Below are 19,109 nucleotides of genomic sequence, written 5' to 3'. Positions count from 1 at the left end.
ATCTCTCAACTTTTTGCAAATGAAAAAAAAACAAAACCATTTGAATGTTTATTGTTTAAGTTTTTATATTTTAACGGGAAATTTTCTTTTAGATCGAATGAACTCGGTAGATTTACGTGTTCTCGGCTGTGCATCAAGTTTCTGGTCCTCAAGAACCTTGGCAAATCAGGCCAACAACAGGAATAAAGATACTGATACATCATACATAGCAGAAGCTGTGAAAGAAAGATATGAAAACAACAGATACAGTTCGAGAAAGCCTCGCTATACAGATTTTAAATAAAATGCTAAGAAAGAAAGATCTGAAGCAGCATGGAACCAAATTTATTGTTTCTCATACAACTAAAATACAGGCACTATGAGGATACCATATTAGTTCACCTATTGTTGTGGCAAAGGTCATGTCCTTGGTTAGATATGAACTTCTAAGAAACTCAATTCCAAACTCATAGTGCAAAAGCCATGATCTCCACAATTGCTCACATTTCAGCATGGTTAGATATAAACTTCTAAGAAACTTCTTGATATATGTTTTTTGGTCCCTTTTTGTATGTGTTCTTGTTTAGTGCTTACTGAAGACTACTGACTTCTTTGTCTATTAGTTATCTGACAATGCTTGATCCAAAAAGATCAGCGGACTCAAAATGCATAATCGAATCAGGGAATATACTGCAAAGAACTTCTCATCAACGACAAACTTGGAAATAGACAGGGAATATCAAAATGTATATTAAATGCAGAAAATAAGAAGAAACTCATCCTTCCAGCATTATTGTTTAGCCATTATCTATAGCTTCATGGTGACATTAACATCTAGTCATGATTTTTAAATGCGGGCGTCTAATGGATTTGGGAGGGGAAGACATGGAGGTTGCATATGGTAAGTTCATTTGAATCAGTTTGTATTAAACTAAATTGGGTTAAAATGATAAGATTGTGTTTGGTAAAAAAGAATGGATGGAGTGGAAATGAAATAAGAATGGAATGAAAGCCAGAATGATTCATTTCATTCTTTTGTTTGGTTGAATTGATGGAGTAATATGGCAAGTGGAATGATTTATTCTATATTTAGCTCATCCAATTCGACTAGTCAGTTCGACGCACCCAGTGTGTCTAGGACACTAACAAGTTTAATAAATTTATCTAATCCACTTAGTTTATTTGATTTAGTCGCTCCATTAGGCGTGCCCACCTACTCAATTAGTCTAAATCACCCTTGACTTACCCTAATTCACCCTGCCCACTTGGTGCTTCTTCTCCACCCGATTTGTTTGTACCATCTAGTTCGCCAAGCTTTCCCAATACACTTAGTTGGCGCAGCTTGCTCAGCTTGTCCAATCCATTTGGTTGATAAGACGATGACCTAGCTTGTCCATTCCACACCTTATTAATCTTGATTTCAAATATAATGAAATGATAAGTAGTAAAGGTAGAGTGAAGCATTTCATCTCTTAAAACTATGAAATGAGTGGAATGCAATGCTTTCTTAGAATGATTCATTCTACAACAAATTGTTCATCTAAACATTGAGATGGAATCATGAAGTTTTATGAATGAATCAGACATCCTAAGCTACCAATTTGGTGGTCTGTATATTACAACTGTCAACTAAAGTAATCATTTTGCAAATTGTAAATACTTTAATTTTAATTTTATTTTGGCTAATTGCATCCATTGTAAATTACTGTTGTGTGTTACATGTAAGCACTTCAAACTATGTTTGACATATTCTTTTATGTGGAAGTATAAAACAAATGTGTTCGATTAGTACATTTTCCGATATACATCTTAGTAATTTCTATCAGAAAGCTTGCATCTAGTAAGCAAAAATATCATACCTCCACCAATACAACAAAGGATCAATAGACACTGAATATTGCAAATGGATCGAAAGCAAACAATTGAATCCTCATATAGACAAGAAGAGAGAAGAAAAGATGAGGAGTCTCAGATTCAAAATTCATCACAGCTAAAGCTATTCATAATCAACAAACATACACCACAAGATGTAAACTTTCCATTCATTTTATCAGGGACGAACAAATTTATGTTTAGGAGCATCTCAAGAAAGTTCTTAGTAATTCAGTAGTTCCACATGCCAAAAGTATTTCCAGCTACGCAGCAGAAGGAAAGCACATAGTGACAGTAAAGGAATCGAGATTCAGACAGAATGATCATACATGCTTCTTGATGAGATTCCTCCGAGCCAAGAACCTTGCTACAGGCGGCGTGAGAGCAATTGTTATAGGTACTCTGATCGGAAGCAGGGCCTTGTTGCAGAGTATCGCGAGAGCAAAAGCTCCACCAGAGGAAGCTGCCAGCTCCGCTGTCCTACTCCTCTTCTTCTGCTCCTCCCTCGGCGGCGAAGATTCATGGCCGTCGAAGACGACTTCGTTGCCCCAGCCGGCATCGCCGCCGCCAGAGGAGGGAGATGAGGCAGAGGGCTCCTTATCGGGAACGCCAGACGAAAGGCCAACCTTCTCGAAGATGGAATTGACGTCAACGTTGTTTTTGATGGCGACGTAGAATCCGGTGATGGAGGCGGCAGAGACGGAGAAGTGGACGCCGATCGCCACCGTGCCGTACTTCTTCATCAGCTCCCGCAGCCGCGCCGTCAATGCCATCGCCGGAAGAACAGGATCAGGGCCTAAGGCTCAGGGACAGAGTGATCGAAGCTAGGGTTTGTAACGAGCGGATGGCGGCGGAGGCGAAGCTGGAGAGTTCAACGAATTTCGTCAAGGTCGTGGTAGATGCGGTTATAATTATTTATAGCGTCATCGGCCTTCTAAGTTCTCAAAAAGGCACCACTACTTATTCAAAATCTCGATTTTACCACTGCTAAATACGACTGTCGATCAAAAGTTGGACGAATATAAATAAGTTTATAAGTTAATCACTCACTTTAAGAAAAGGTTTAGTCTAATCAGACCATTAACAATCTAATCTAATTGCAGAAGTGTAGTCCCCGGGGCAATGGTGTAACGGTAGGATATTCGAGTTGTAACTCAGAGACCTGGACATCTGGATTGGCCGCTGTTTGCGCTTCCCGATTTACCCTGGTGGTCGGTGGGAAATTTCCGTGGGACCGGACCGACCACCCCAAAGTGTGGCTACTGGGATTATTATTATTTTTAATTGCAGAAGTGTAATATCGTTTGGCTGAGAACAAGGGATGGACGAATTTCATGACGTGTTGAAGCAAAGCACGTCCGGTAGGTCAGATATGAGTCGAGTCGGCTCCTATTGAGTTGGCTCTTGTTAAATCGATTTCTATTAGATCGACTTCTATTGAGCTCATATAGGATCGGCTCTTATAGGGTTGAGCAACAAAAGAATCTCGGGACACCTAGTGAGAATACACTCGGCTTCGATCCCTACGTATCAGTCCATGTCCCTGGAGTGTATCTGTATCTCATGTGTCAACCCATGTTCTCAATACATGTCTCTATCATTTTCCTCCATCAGACCATCACTCACCTCTTTCGTCGAGTGTTCCACCAAACTTAACTCAGGTTGATCAATTATTGCGTGACTTCACCTTTTGATACGTTTACTTGATTCCAACTCGATCTTAAATTAAGTTGGCTTTTATCCAAACTTGATCTTAAGTAGAGTTGACTTGACTCAAGTTCAATCGAGTCGGATTTACTTGGCTCGTCACATGATCCAGCTACCCTACGTCATAATAAATAAATTAATCAAATTAAATATTTTTAGAGATTAATTTCTAAGTATGATTTTAGATTTATCCGATAGATAAATAAAAAATTAGAACCGTTAGTTTGAGTTGGATCTGTTGGATTGATCCATTTCGTTAAACAATTTAAATGAATTGAATTAAAATTTTATCAATTCATTTTAAGATTAGATCTGATGGACTAATCCACTTAAGCCTACAACTCGTGTGAATTGGGGTGTGACAAATTTAGATTGGTCTACAAGTTTAAAAAATTTATTTTTTAAAAAATTTAAAATTTAACTAGAAAACTAATGGATTAATGGACTTGAGCCGTTTAAACCGTAATCCAAACTTAAAAATTTTTATATTTTGATGTACTCTTGACCGTCTAACCGATAATCCACTTTGAATTGAATTAGACTTGTTAAATTGATGAACTGATTTGTTCCGTCCATATGATGGATTTATGATGGAGGGATAATTCTATAGTGAGTTTACCCAGAGCTTATAAAACAACTACTATTTTAAATATTTTTTAGATTTATCCATCAAAATTAATGGAGCCAAACCTAAGTGCGCACACCTGAATTAAAAAAAAAGGGGTCAACTTCAACATTTTAATAAATAAAAGTCAAGTTGAAGTATTAAAATTGCAACACGGCGGCAGAAAGGGCCGAAAGATCCGCTACCGCCCGGCCCCCCACCCCGGGCCCGTGGGAATGGCAGCGGTATCTTCCTGGCGAGGTTAGTGACGCGGCGGTGGAGGGCCGGGAGATTGAAGGCGGCTGCGGCCGACGTGGGCGTCGATTTCGCCGTGGAGCTTCTGCTTTGGATCCCCTGCCGGCGCCCGTGAATTCCCTGCGCTTCCCATCGGCCACTCCCCAACCTCTGCATTCTCGCCGTTATCCTTCTTTCACCACCACCCACCTCGGTTACGGCAGGAACTCCTCCGGGCTCGCCACTGCGAACGCCTTCTCTCTATCATCCTCGTTCGAAAGATAAACAGATGATTAAAAATTTGGGGGCATGTTAGAAACAACCAAAAGTTTAGGGGCAAAGCAAAATTATCTTAAAAGAAATAGATGTGTCACCGTGGGAGTTACTGGTATTTTTTTATTATCAATTTCCTGGCTCAATCTTATCTTTTGCCTCTCCACTTCCCTCCAATTCCATGTCCCTTTCTCCTAGCAAAAGCCACTTCTTTTTCTCTCCGCCTCGCCCCATCTCATGGGTGATAGCGATCCCAACCTGCTCCTGTTTTCTTTCTGCACATAAAGGGAGCGTTGACGACCCAAAGTTTGGATTTTTCCAGGTTGTTTTAATTGGTTATCCGTGGTTTTGGATGTTGAACCGATCAATCTGTTCTTCAACTGAATACTGGGAGTCGCTGGCCCCAATTTGATCTTTTAGCGAACGGAAGAGAGTGCTGACTACCCAAAATTTGGATTATTTTTGGTATTGTTGATCTGCCTTCTGGGTGTTTGTATGGGGCTTGCGTTCTCTCAGTGAATCATGGAGCAAGCTCCCCCGATCTTCTCCTAGGTCTCTTCGCATAAAGAAGAGAGCGTTGACGACCCAAAGTTTGGAATTTGGGCGGGTTTCTTGGATTCTCGAATGATGGCGGACGACACGAGCGGGAGTTCCAGTAGTGGGGCAGCGGTTGATTCGCCCCTCATTCATTCTCTGCGGCCGAAGCAGAATCAAACTCCGAAATTGGAAGCGTACAATGAGGTCCTCCGTCGGCTGAGGGAGGATGGGTTGCCGGAGGCGCAGTCCTCGTCTTTCAAGGATGCGTTGTGGAGTCATTTCAATCGTCTTCCTGCTCGGTCCGTTACCTTCCTCTCATCTTTTTCATTTTTGTTTCAAGGACCTATGACCTTTTGATCATTGCTTTGAGCTCTCAGTTATAGTTTTTGAACAGCTTAGCCTCTCCTGGAAAAATTTTGTTCCCTATGTTGGTTTGGTCGTTCAGTTACAACTTTCGTTGCCTTTCTTCGTTGAATTGATTTGACATCTCACTTATAGCTCTATCAAATTAGTTTTTTTTTTCTCGTGTAACATACTGTACTTTTTTTTTTGAAGTGTATTGTAATTCTCATTTGCTTTTACTTGGATGATGCTTCCTTCTAATAATTCATGCAGTGTGATTAATTCGTTCCAAAGATTTGCTCAATTGAATTTGAAGTCTTGTTCACTAGGATTATGCTTTTAGCGGTTTAAATTGTTACATCAAGATTCTGTAAATTGCTTATCCATGCTACGAGCTTTTTTGAAATATCCACATACTGCCAAAGTTGACAATTTTGTTATGCCAATTTGGTAAAAAAAGTCAATTTTCACATCTTAGTTCAAAGAAGGCCAGAGTGGTTATTGACTTTGACTATATTGCTGCAGTTATGCCTTAGATATAAACCTGGAGAGGGCAGAGGATGTGTTGGCTCATAAGAAGTTGCTTGAACTGGCTCCTGCAGAGATGCCTGTGTTTGATATCCGTGTGGTACAGGTAGAACTATCAGCAACAATTGTTTGTTCTTCTTAATGCTAGATTTTTGCTGCAGCTTTGAGATTGCTCATTGCACAATTTGAAATGAATGTAGTTTATGGACTGCAAGCAACTGGGAATTCTACAAACATGGTTCATTGAGTCTACTTTTAGAAGTATTTGAAGAGTTAGGATAAAGTATTTTATCACTAGTAGCAGATATGGATGTTCCTTTTGTGCACCTTGTTATTTTCTACACATTGCAATTCAGTTACATATTCAGAGTTTACATCAAACTATTAGCATATATATGCTTCAATATTTTCCTTTTTTTTGAAGGAACTCATAACTCTCGTTGTCCTTGAAATAAAAATTTGAAAATAACAAGAGGGTATCATTTGTTTTTTGGAAAAGGATTTGATGAACCACTAACCATCATAAATATAAATATAAGATGTACTAATAAAGTACAGTGAGTTTAGAAAACAAGAAAACAATTCCAGTTTCTAGAATCTCATAGCAAAAAGGCTACATAACAAAGAAAAAATTGCTTCAACACAAAAGCAAAGAAATCAAGCTCCGGTAACCCTCTTTCCTGTAGGAAGCATCTAGGATATTAGTATCCCCACTTGAAGAGCAAAGAATATATAACATTTAGGAAGTTTGGGAGGAATGTAAACTCTCCATGACCAGACAAGGTCAATCCCATGAAGCAGTAAAGAGGGAATATCCAAGATGATATCATCATAGATAACATGCATTGATGTAGCCATAAGGCATACAACCAAGCATGAGCCACTGTTGAAGGAATCCTTGAATTCATATTCGACACTGTATGGAACCATTACAGACATTTTTCAGCAGAGATCTCATCACACCAAGTGGAGAAGTACAAATGATGAAGTATTTACCATTCTCACTTCAATGTACTACAACCAAAGAGCATGCGTGTCTCAACAAAACTGATAAATTTCATGTCTTTACGTTTCCATCATTATTACAGTGGGTGAAACGATCAGGCGATGCTTCTGCTTTTGATTTCATTCTTAAATTCTTGAAAATTTTCTGATATATATATTTTTGAAAATTTTTAACATGTGCAAATCTGGATCAGGATCAAATTTCCATGTTAATTTTGTAGTATGATGTGCTATAATTCCTGTATGTTTGAAGTTTGCATGTTTTACTAAATGCTCTTGCTGTGTTTAGTTGCACTTTTTGAAAACATTAATTTCCTTTTCAGACTGATTTGATGATATACAAATACAAATGTAGATATTTTTTTATGAATTGATTAGTGGTAAAACATACCCAATCCTTGTTTGAGTTGTGAACTACTTGGTTTTTAAGCCTAAGATCCATTTGAGTATTTTTCTGTTTTTTACTATTAAAAAGTTCATTTATCTTAACTAAATATCTCAACCTAATTCTTGCTGCGATGCTTACTCAAGGTGATTGATAAACAAAATAAAATGCAATTAAACAAAACAGGATTATGCTTGTGATACAGCCGCATTACGTTCAGTAACAAACAATCTTAACTTAAGCGAAGGCAAAATTTCTGACCTTTCTTGTTTTGCATAGATTTTTAAAGTTCTAAACAAAATTTTATCTTAGAGCTATTGGCTACTTTGCCGAGCATGTGTGGAAACTAAATAAGCTATCTTCATTCAATTAGAGAAACATGTCTTATATGGCTTACCTATTTTCTATTAGGTAACCAATTACATGTACTTTGATATTTCTATTAGGTAACCAATTACATCGACTTTAATACTATTGAAGTTGTACTGTCATTTTTCTCTATGATCTGTGTGCTACTTATAATTATGTGGTACCTAGGACAGATATGATTTTAGTTGAATCGTTTTAGTAGTGGTTTTCTAGAATGCCATTTTTAGTCTAATGGCGTCTTTACCAAGCATGTTTGAAGTTAATGTTTTCATACATAATGATACAAGTGATTAGTTATTAATGCAACACTAAATTGGGATCAATTATCTCACTATGAGAAAATGACCCACACACAAAATTCTTTTTGATTGAAAGATGATAATTACAAGAACGGAACTCTAAACTTCTTTTATATATCTAACCATAATGCAAGATTTAAAATCTCGACTCGCGCCGAGGTTTCGGTCCCGGACCGTATCTGTCATGCTGATATAGTTTCAATATTTTTTAAATATAAAATATATTAACTAAAAATAAAAATTTAATCAAAATATTTAAAAATAAAAAATAAAATAATTATATATATATATATATATAATGAGATAATTTTATTAGGCTTTAATTAAGCCTATTTAAATTATCTCAATCATAATAGTTGGGAGTTAATTAAAATTATTAATTTAATTAAACCTAAGTTTGATGTTTCGCCCCTGTTCTACGCTTGTGCGATTCATCCCCACCGCCGCTGGAGGCGTCGTGCGAGCCTAGTGACGCCTCCGGACGCATTGTACGAGCCCGGCAACATCTTCGAACGCGTCACGCGAGCCCAATGACTCTTTTGGATGCGTCGCGCGAGCCCGACGACGCCTCCAGACACGTCACTCGAGCCCGACGATGCCTCCACTCTGGACGTATCGCGCAAGCTCGACGGGGATCTCTCTGGACGAGTTGCGAGGGCCCGACAGAGACTTGGAGTGTGCCGACACCGAAGCCTTGACTGTGTCGGTTTCGATCTACAAGAAGAACGAAAATTTTCACCCATATCGGCCGAAACGGCTCGAAATTTCATTCCATGCTTTGATGAAAACTAGGAAATAAATAATTCAAATAAGAAAAACATGTTAACCCATAATTGATAATACAATTATCTCCCCATTAATTACCAAAGAGAAAAATGCAAACAATTCAACAATTTACCAAATGATAAAATTCTATATTTAAATTAAATTGAAGATGTGCCAATCTTGAAATATACTCCAATTTACTTTCCCTTTTACAAAAATCTCAATTCTCCAATTTATTTTCCTTTTTATTTGCTTTCTTCTCTGCATTAATTATTCTGTACTGGTGATCAACTAATAAATTGACCAGTTGTTTCTTAGGCTTCTTGGTTTATGGATGAAAACCATGATGATTCTTCCAATGTAAATTCGCCAATAATAAGAGATGATCACGTTCCTCCAACCAACTTTAAGCATAGGTGCTATTTCTCTATGTTGTACTTGAAATTTTCAATTATGAAATTCTTCTATATGCATGTTTTTTTTCCTTTTCACATGACCTTTATGTTTTCCAACTGTTATACTCACAATAAACTCTTTCTTACATTCTGAAACTGTATTACAGTATCCATCCTCTTCTTGCCTTTAGTTCGTCAAAAAATCTTGAGGCTTTGGCTACTAAAGCGACTAGGCACCAAATTGAAGATTATGCCAGTACAGACAATTCAACACAATCCTTCAGGTTCTTTCTTAATCCTTTTCCTTTTCTTTATGTTGTTTCTTGATGTCAAGTATTCAAGACACAATGATTCCAACTAGTTTAGTAGAACAAACTTGGCATTCCACTAACCATATGACAATTATATATAGATGTATATATAACATATATGTACGTATGTGTATTATAGACATACATGTATGCATGAATATATGTGCATGCAGCATGCATATACCATATTTAATATTTCAACATCTAGTGAACATTTTGATGCAATCCATGTAATCCTCATGAAAATGTTTGTGACAAGATTTTTGTATATATGTGTCTTACACATCATTTTATGACTAATGAAGTAATGATTTATTTTGTTGCAGACCAATGCATGAGATCACATTTGCCACACATGAGAAACCAAAGCTCCTAAGTTTGGTAAAATTGGATAGTTATCTTTGTTTCTACACTTCTTTATTGCATGCTTGTAAATTTTTGGGTCATTTAATACATCCTCAGTAATTATTGAAGTATTTTCTTGGCTTGTCACTGTAAATTCCTGGACATAATTTTCCAATGTCATATTCTATCCATGAAGTTTCATTAAGTTGTGGAGCTTATCACCTATGAAATCAAATAATTATTCTTCATTTGTGACATTAGAACTACAAAATCATACACCTACAAATTGGGCCTTTTCCTAATAGCTTAAAACTTTAGGAAGGCCAGAGGCCATAATATATGTTCATGGAGGGTAGTATCTACAGTACTTGAAACAAAATGATTCCACACCATCTAGAGGCTAATTGGTTATCTAGCCATCAAAATCTCTCTCTTGGTTTTCTGGAGCTATTTTGGAAATATGATTATTGATTTTATTCCGTATATTCCACATCCCTTTTAGTCAGGTACATCTGTTATCTTTGATCAGATCTGAAGTATTCACCAAAATTCCACAATGGTGTTGCATTTAACTATTCACAGTAAGCTTCCATCCTATTATTCTTCTCTTACCATCCTTGTTTAATCATCAATCATTTGCCTGTTTCTGTAAAGTCCAGTCTTTGGCATTCACTTTCCAGCAATTTGGTTTAGTATTCGCTTTAGTGCAACTTGATAATGAGAGGTTGTTTAACTTCAATTCCTGGAAAAAGTGGTTCAAATATTTTAGTAAAGGTAATTAGTGCTTTAATCTAGAAAAACAGGAAATGATATGTAACTCAGGTGGAGCATTTTGCATGGGTGAGAAGGTATTTGAACTTAGTTGTTTCATATTCTTGGTTTCACTTATATTTCGTTCTATGCCGTTATTTCATTTGTTAATTCATCTAATTTTGTACACAGCTGACTTCTTTGCTCTCTGAGCTTGGACTTAACATTCAAGAAGTACACGCATTTTCAACAAATGATGGTTACTCGTTGAATGTGTTTGTTGTTGATGGTTGGCCTTATGAGGTAGTTGATACTTTAATTATTTGGAATCTAATTTTTGGATGATCTCTATAAACTAATCTGTAGTATTGTGCGTGTCTTGTATCTTTTCAGCATCTCTGCAACAGTTGGTTTATACATGCTTTTATATGACTACTACTGATTTGTGTTTTCTAGTACTTTACAATAGGATCTTTGATGAGATTAGTTAAATAATATTAACACTAGCAGCACAAGGAAGGTAGATGGGAACTTGATAAATCTTTGCTAAAAAAAAACACAGATTGGCGCTACTGGTTATCTAGGGTTTTGCTGCAAACACATAATGATTGCCAAAAATGATCAATGTTTCCGACAGAAAATAGTTGTTATATTACTGCTTGTTTGTGTATTATTGCTTGACATGATATAGGCTGGCATCATCATTTAACATACTAATGAATCTGTAGGAATGTCGTTGACTTTTATGTAGTATGGAAATTACTCTTTGGTGTGTGGTATGCTGTCTTTGTCATTTGTTATTGAGAGGTGCATATTCCTAAGAGAGATTAGGGGAGGTGTGAAGCATATTGAAATGACTCTTTGGTATTCTATCTTTGCCATTTGTTCTTGAAAGGTGCATATTCCTGAGAGAAACGAGCTTAGGAGAGGTATGAAGCTTCACTTGCTTGAGTTGTCAGAACCACAAGTCAGTCATACAGTATTTGTTGACATAGACTGTTTGATCGATCAAGTAATGCTATGCCATACATGTTTTTGGTTATGAAGAAACTAGTTTGTCTCGTGAGACTTTTAGTATGTGATGATAATACAATGACACATTAGCACTACTTTTAGAGTTATGGAAAGAACTCTTGAGTTAATGCCAAACTCTGAGCTAAAATAGCTGTTGTAATCTTTTTTTCTTTAAACAATAGGAGTGAATGATGGGGTTACTCAGAATTTATTAATGCTGAAACACAAACCAAACATACATCTTGATCATGGCTGAATAAGAGTTTACCACCATTACAAAGTGAAAGGAGAAATAAGAGTTTTAAATTGGTTTGTACTTAACGGTTCTGCTGTTTGGATGAACTTCTCAGCCACGACTAGAAGAAATAGGGATATCACTATCCTTCTATTATCTTGCAATCTTAGTACACTTCATTCGTTTCTCCTCTATGGTTCTATTCTTGGGTTAAAGTTACCAATCAGTTTTTGATGTCGATCACTTGGATTTTTAATTGCCATGTCATCAATTCATTCACAAACTGTTCACAATTCTCCAGAATGGATTAGGTCATTCACTCATTATTTTGCTCAAACATTGGTTGACAACTATGAAATGATTGTTCTTTTACTTTACTACTTGAATATTTATAGTATTTAGTAAATTTGCACTACGATTCTGCTCAACCAGACTAGAGTTTCCTGGTATTTGGTGATTTACTTGGAAATTATACCAAGTACTATATTAGTTGTTGGGATAATTTTGGAAATAATCAATAGTTGCAAAACTTTGTTGGATCACAATGAAGCACTTGGAATCTGTCTTTTCTTCTTCTGTTTCTACAAGATTTTAAAATCCATTGCAAACGAAAATATTATTGTGCAGTTTTCTTTCTTACAAATGTCAGTAATGGATACTGTTATATCACTAGATTTTTAGATGTTTTATTATTAGTTTGTTAGGGTTTTGATAGACGGACAATCTTTGCTAGGATTGCATCTCATGTAACAAATTTTGTTTGATCATTAGAGTAGTTCAAATTACTGATTTGTAACTATCACTCAGTTATTGCATTATGTTCGACTGCTTTTGGAATGTGATCTTCATTGGGTTATCACTACAGTTTTTATAAAGTTTCCATTTTTAGTTGGCTAATTATATGACAGCACTTTCTATCATAGTTGAAGAATGGTTAGTTGCATTTAATACATGTAGGAAATTGAACAGCTTAGAGCTTCATTGGAGAAGGAAGCTCACAAGATAGGGGTAAACTTCTTTCCCTAATATAGCTATTTTTTTTTTATACCATTCAAATATGATTACTTGGTTAGTGACAGGCTCTTTTCCTGAGTGTAAATATTAGTAATAGGCTATAACTTATACGCTTTCAAAGAAATCTACTTGTTTTGCTAACTCTTTTTTTTACTGAATTAGGTGACATAATTGATAGCAAAACTTGACATATGTAATTAATCTCAACCTTCCTCGTTAGACTATGTTCATATATCCAGTTGACAACATATGAGGCACAAAATCAATTCATCTAAACAATATGGATAACTGATATGCTTCTCAATAAAACCTTTGTACAAAGATGATGTGATCACTTGCTCAAGTCATATTCTGGATGAAATAATCAACTGCTTTTAGGGATTCATAATAGTTTCCTATTGGTTTCTTAGGGATGAAATAATCAACTGCTTTCAAAGAAATCTATTGCTCAAGCTTATTTTGAACAAAGTAGAATTATTTTTTAAGTTTTTATGAACTTTACAATTCACAATTCAATTCCCGATAGGAATTCACAATTCATAATTCATCAAGATGAATGGGGATTAGTAGCTGATCTTTGATACATCATGTCCTTCAATTTTATTTTGCTTTTGTGCGTGACTAAAATGCAGAAAGAAGCTTGGTCGAGATCTTGCCCGTTGTTTCCTATCGATAATAATATACAGTTTGGAGAAGAAGACTTTCAATCTGTCAATGTTGAATCACCAACAGATGGAAGTGATGCATGGAAGATTGATTTTCAGCTGTTGAAGTTTGGAAATAAAGTAGCATCTGGATCACATAGTGACCTGTAAGTTTCAGTATTTGGTCAAAACAGAAAATGAGGTTAGGTAAATCTTTGTTTATCATATGATTAATGTGTAAAACCAATCTAATTATTTTCTAGTTATCAAGGAACATATTGTAGTCAGGAAGTGGCAATTAAAGTACTGAAGACTGAGTGTGTGGATGAGAACATGCAGCGAGAATTCGCTCAGGAAGTGTTCATTATGAGGTTAGTGAACGAGTGAAAGAGACTAGTTTTTCACTAATTAACCTTCGAACTATGAGCGCTATGTTCTTGCATCTGTTGGCCTGATTAACTACTTGTGCTTTCAAATTGCTTACAAGAATCTCGGAGTAGAAGAGGACTTAGTTGCATCAATTGTCTGTGCTCTGTAGCTAGTTTCACCTTCTTTTGGAGGCTAAACACTGTCATGAAAGCATGTAGGATTCTTTTTTGGAAAAGGATAATGAGTTCATACTACTATATTCATTGAGACACAGTAGAACACATCTGAGTTCAGTTAAAACTAGAGACAATCAAGGAAAAGTAGAGTTTATCCTGCTAGAAGTTGGTACAAAGTTCTCAGCCAGTTTCGGCTAATATAAGACTCTCGACTCTTCTCAATGACTCCCAGTGAATCATCTTTTCTGTTGTAGGGGACTGAACCATCCATAGGATCGGTAGCTGAGTCATCCAAATTCCAGGCTTGTAGCATTTCTGTTAACTTCCTACTGGTAGGTCCATTCCAGCATTGCTGCTCCATCTTTAATGAAAATATTTGTGCACCGTGTTGCCCAAATTGTGTAAAACCAGGCATTAGAGAAAGTTCTGCAGTGCTAGCTCAACCCATGGCAGCTCTCTTCCTCCATAATACTCCTCCCCCATTTCTAGAAGCCTGGCCACCCGAGTTTCATTCTGATTCAGCTGCATGGTCCATTCCAGCATTGCTGCTCCATCTAGACCACTTGCAAAGTAACTCCACCACCACTTGCAAAGTAAGGCCACATTGTTTTCTTTCAAATTGAGAATACCAAGTCATTGGTTATAGGTCTACATACTGAACATCATAATGCGATGCATCTAATTGGAGACCTCAAAGAGCTTCAGTGGTACCAAAAAACTCCCTCCGAATACCACCTCACCTTTGTCGTACCGAACCTGGACCCGAGCTGCTAAGATAGATCGAGTTAAGATAGATAATTAGGGAAGTGAGGACACTATTAACTAGTGTAAGCCGCCTTCCATATCAAAGAAATTCCTTTTGACATGGATCCAGTCTGCATGCCACTCTGATAATAAGGTTGTCCCAAAGCATTGTAGGAATTTGTTAGGGGTCTGGCAATCCAATTTAAATCCCCATTGTCTTGAAAGAATTCACAGATCTCTTTTGTCCTTTTTCTCAATGATGTTGCTTATATTTTGAAATATCATGCCGAAATGTATCATTCTATTAAATTACTTAAACTTTGGTTGCCAAGAGTATTCTCGTCCCAACTGCGCCTTTTGTGCCGATCGTGAGTTATGGCTAACTAGGCTACCTTAAGATTGCGCTTTATTCTGTAAATTTTCCATCACCTTCTTTCTGATGCTTGTAATTTTGCAGGAATGTTCATCATGAGAATGTGGTAAAGTTTATTGGTGCTTGTACTAAACCTAAATTATGCATTATTACAGGTACGAAGATATAATGAAACTTGAGCATATATGTCTATTTATTTTCAGGACTTCTGATTTTGTTTCTTTCCATTTCTGTTTTAAGAATTTATGACAGGGGGGAGTGTCTATGACTTTCTTCACAAAAAGAAAAAAACCTTTGAGCTTCCAAGTTTACTCCGAGTAGCAATTGATGTATGTAATGGAATGAACTACTTGCACCGAAATAACATTATCCATCGGGATCTAAAGAGTGCCAATCTTCTGATGGATGAGAATGAGGCAAGTACCAATCTTTGAATGTTATCCATCAATGTCTTCCTTTCCTCTTATCGTTACCAAATGTGGTTATGCAAAACCTCTAACTTACTAATACTCTATTGTACACTTGATCTACCAACTTCACAAGCATATGTGCTTATATGTTTATACATCCTTATCATTATCCCAATTGTTCTTATCCGGCAGGTTGTTAAGGTTGCAGATTTTGGTGTTGCGCGTGTTAAACCTATCTCTGGAGTTATGACTGCTGAAACAGGAACCTATCGCTGGATGGCGCCTGAGGTATTGCCGGATTAATTAGTTTTAACCACACTTCTGTATGCTAAGTTTCTCTCGTCGAGATCTTTTTCTAACAGAGATGAGATAAGCTTCTTTAGATGACTTGAAAGTTATAGTTTTTCGCAGTTTCATGTTGCATCACTAAGTTTATTGCACTGTTCGTTAACTTTTTAGATTTCCACTCTTCAGATCTCCAATCCACATTCAAATTCCTCATCTGTTGACTCGAAATGTAGGTCATACAACACAAGCCCTATGATCACAAGGCCGATATCTTCAGCTTTGGAATTGTAATTTGGGAGTTGCTAACAGCTAAGGTAACCTAAGCTTAAGCAGTAAACTGATTTGTTCTCCGCGTTCGAGTGAAGCTTACCGAGAAGCTTGTTATTTCTATTTTTCACTGTGCAGCTCCCATATCAATACTTGACGCCTATCCAAGCAGCGGTTGGCGTCGTTCAACAGGTATCTTATTTGGTTAGAGTACCAAAACATCGATCATGCTTAAATTATCATTACACAAGAAATGAAGTGAGGCATCAAAATGAGGGAGGGACAACAATACCCAAGTGACAGTGAAAATGTGTGTTTGTGTATGATACCACATTGAACATAATTTTATGGGATTGCCATGACCAGTATACGCTGTTTACGACATGTTATACGAACGTGTACGCTCTATGTTTTGTGTTTCTTATAATCACTACTTAACAGGGTTTAAGACCTACCATCCCGAATACTCATCCAAAGCTTGCTAAGCTGCTGGAGAGATGCTGGAAGCAAGACCCAGCTGATAGACCTGATTTCTCGGAGATACTAGAGATCCTACAGCTTATTGCAGGAGAGGTTCACTCGTCGTTGACATTTTCATGTGCCTGAAATTCTCTTTACTTCTCTTTTCGATAACCAGATTTGAAATGTCGACCAGGTGGAAGATGAAGCCTACGACACCCAAAAGGAAACATTTTCAGTAGGGTTCCTTTGGTTTCTTAGGTTCTGGCCTCTGAACCGATATTGCTGTGTATGAAAGAATTTTGCAAACTATCACCTTCCTGGTAGAGATTGTACCCTATAAACCTCTGAATAAGTCTTGTTGTAACATGCACTACTAGCTGCTCTACACTTGAATGCAAGAATTGTTACTTCATAAAACAGATTTCTTTTGCTTTGTTTGACGAATATACTTCGATCGAAACTTACTAGTTCTCTTGGTGTATATTTTTGCAGCAGTCAGTGAATGTACTGTCTTCAATACTGTGATCGGCTTTTCATCTGGTCAGAAGGATCAAAGGAGTTGAGTATCAGAACAAGAAACAAAGATGGAATACAACAACAAATTTGAGTTCCTCTTCATCTTTCACCTAATGAGATTGCAAAGATAAAGATGGCTGCTTTTAATTCATTTACCTTCCTTGGAAGGTTCAACCCTTTGCAGCTTCCTCAAGCCGAGCAAGCTTCAACCTTTCCTTGTGTTCCTGCATTTCTTTCTTGTATCTCTCCTTGTCTTTGATTCCAAAATCCTGATAAACTTGAATGGAAAGAATGGAGGAAAGCAAATCAGATTCACAAAGTTGCATCGTGTCCAATTGGCTTTGTCAGATTCATCAACCTCCTCACCATTCTGTCTTCTTCACTGAGCTTGCCCCATGACTCTCCCTGTGAGGGTACAAAGCTTTCAACTTGCAATGCTCCTGTTCGGCTTCGGGTGCGCAGGGTCGCGACGCCGCCACTCCTTCCGTCGCCGCCGCGTCCTTAAGCTCGCACTTTCAGGAGCTTCAGGCGTCGCAGCTGGCGACGGCTGCTGCTAGACATGATGCAGCACGCCTCTGAGTGTCTCGGTGCCGATCTTCATCGTCACCGTGTAGCCGTACTCGAGCTTGCCGTTGATCGATCCCGTGAAGCTGTGAGACCCTGAAGGCGAGCGACGAGTTCATGAATCAAGTCGATGCGATCGCACACTGAAAAAGAAAGGTTCGGAAAAGATCACGCTTGTTCCGCGGCTCATCCGAGGGCCTTTTGCAAGAGCTCGGCGTCCGCACGGCGGCGGCATCGGAGGCCACTTCGCCGCGTTCATCTCTACATCTGGGAGGCGCTCTGGTTCGCGAGGAGGCTGCAACCTGCAACGACATCTCGAGATCTCGATCAGCATGAGCATAAACTCACAGCGTGAACAAGAAGGGCACCTGCAGGAGGAACCAAAGCGCCGCTCGTACGGAAGTAGAAGACCTGCTCGTAATGGTGGAGCAAGCTCAGGTAGTACCTGCGCAGCACGAAGGAGGCGCTGCTGGTGGTGGGCGGGAACTCGAACGCCGCCATCACTTCCCGCCATTTCTTCTCCTCGATCACCTCCTCTCCCCATTGATCACAAAAACGATGCATTTACTCCTCAAATCGTAGACGAAACAAACAAAAATCAGACTTCACATACAACAGATGCAGGTCCAGCTCCTTCCTCCCAATCACGGAACCCTTCTCCGCCAAGGAAGAATTTTGATGAAATCAATCGATTACGAGAGTGGAAACAGATACTCAGATGCGATAAAGGAAGAAGTTTTACATGAACTTAGTGTTCACGGCGGAGTGGAAGCGGCGCAGGCTCTCCGTGAACGCGGAGCTATCTCTGAGCACTTCCTCCTGCGCATGAAGCGGAGCAGGGTAAACGTGCTCATCTTCTTCCTCCTCTTTGGCCACTGAACCTTGACTTGCCCCTGCTCCTTTCCCCGTCCCTCGATCACCACAACCTCCTCCTCCTCCTCCCCCTGCACCAGCCATGTCTACTGTGGTCTGTGTGCATCCGGCCTGGTTCACAGGCTGAGCAACTTCCACCCAACCCGACTCATGGACCGGGTCGAACTGAACCCAACACGACCCATCCCCTATCGGACCTTGCCGGGTGCAGTCCAAATGGAACTGGGTCGGGCTGGATTGCCTCCAGCCCGATCCGATTGCCGCCTCTGCTCATTCTACTTCTACAACGGCCATGAGACCGTACTGCTCCCTTTCCAACCGGCGCATGCAACCCCGGCCGCCTCCCCTGTTCCTCCCGCCCTATACGCCGCCGGCGCAGGAGGCGACGGCGGCGGCCACGACCCCTACCGACTCCGTTCCTTCGACTTGTTCCACAAAGACAGCGCCTTTCCCGTTCTCC

General features: G+C 38.5%; 2 protein-coding genes and 1 pseudogene across 2 annotated transcripts; 1 reads left to right on the top strand and 2 right to left on the bottom strand.

Moving 5' to 3' along the window:
- Positions 1–1,952: 1,952 nt before the first annotated feature.
- Positions 1,953–2,724, bottom strand: LOC141828455 (uncharacterized). The gene has a single exon (XM_074715889.1). It carries the CDS (start codon positions 2,622–2,624, stop codon positions 2,175–2,177), a length of 450 nt encoding a protein of 149 aa, XP_074571990.1. The 5' UTR covers positions 2,625–2,724; the 3' UTR covers positions 1,953–2,174.
- Positions 2,725–4,917: 2,193 nt separating this feature from the next.
- Positions 4,918–17,504, top strand: LOC141826539 (serine/threonine-protein kinase STY46-like). Its single transcript, XM_074713790.1, has 17 exons — positions 4,918–5,505; positions 6,074–6,182; positions 9,218–9,315; positions 9,462–9,578; positions 9,932–9,986; positions 10,893–11,003; positions 12,907–12,957; positions 13,596–13,774; positions 13,871–13,978; positions 15,354–15,424; positions 15,510–15,685; positions 15,872–15,967; positions 16,201–16,281; positions 16,373–16,426; positions 16,676–16,807; positions 16,890–17,016; positions 17,189–17,504. The coding sequence occupies exons 1-16, from the start codon at positions 5,294–5,296 to the stop codon at positions 16,986–16,988; spliced, it is 1,749 nt and encodes a 582-aa protein (XP_074569891.1). The 5' UTR covers positions 4,918–5,293; the 3' UTR covers positions 16,989–17,016; positions 17,189–17,504.
- On the bottom strand, positions 17,383–18,733 carry LOC141827021 (high mobility group B protein 9-like; annotated as a pseudogene).
- Positions 18,734–19,109: the final 376 nt, after the last annotated feature.

Source organism: Curcuma longa, chromosome 4 (genome assembly GCF_044706935.1).
Source record: "Curcuma longa cultivar G26 ecotype Majalengka, Jawa Barat chromosome 4, ITB_CL_G26_1.1, whole genome shotgun sequence".
Lineage (NCBI taxonomy): Eukaryota > Viridiplantae > Streptophyta > Magnoliopsida > Zingiberales > Zingiberaceae > Curcuma > Curcuma longa.
This window is presented reverse-complemented; position numbering and strand designations above follow the sequence as displayed.

What these genes read in the sequence shown, in the direction of transcription:
- LOC141828455 (XM_074715889.1), bottom strand. Translation starts at nt 2,624, where the DNA reads ATGGCATTGACGGCGCGGCTGCGGGAGCTGATGAAGAAGTACGGCACG.
- LOC141826539 (XM_074713790.1), top strand. Translation starts at nt 5,294, where the DNA reads ATGATGGCGGACGACACGAGCGGGAGTTCCAGTAGTGGGGCAGCGGTT. An exon ending in TTCAATCGTCTTCCTGCTCG is followed by an intron (nt 5,506 to 6,073) that starts GTCCGTTACCTT and finishes ATATTGCTGCAG; the next exon opens with TTATGCCTTAGATATAAACC. An exon ending in TACAGCTTATTGCAGGAGAG is followed by an intron (nt 16,808 to 16,889) that starts GTTCACTCGTCG and finishes AATGTCGACCAG; the next exon opens with GTGGAAGATGAAGCCTACGA.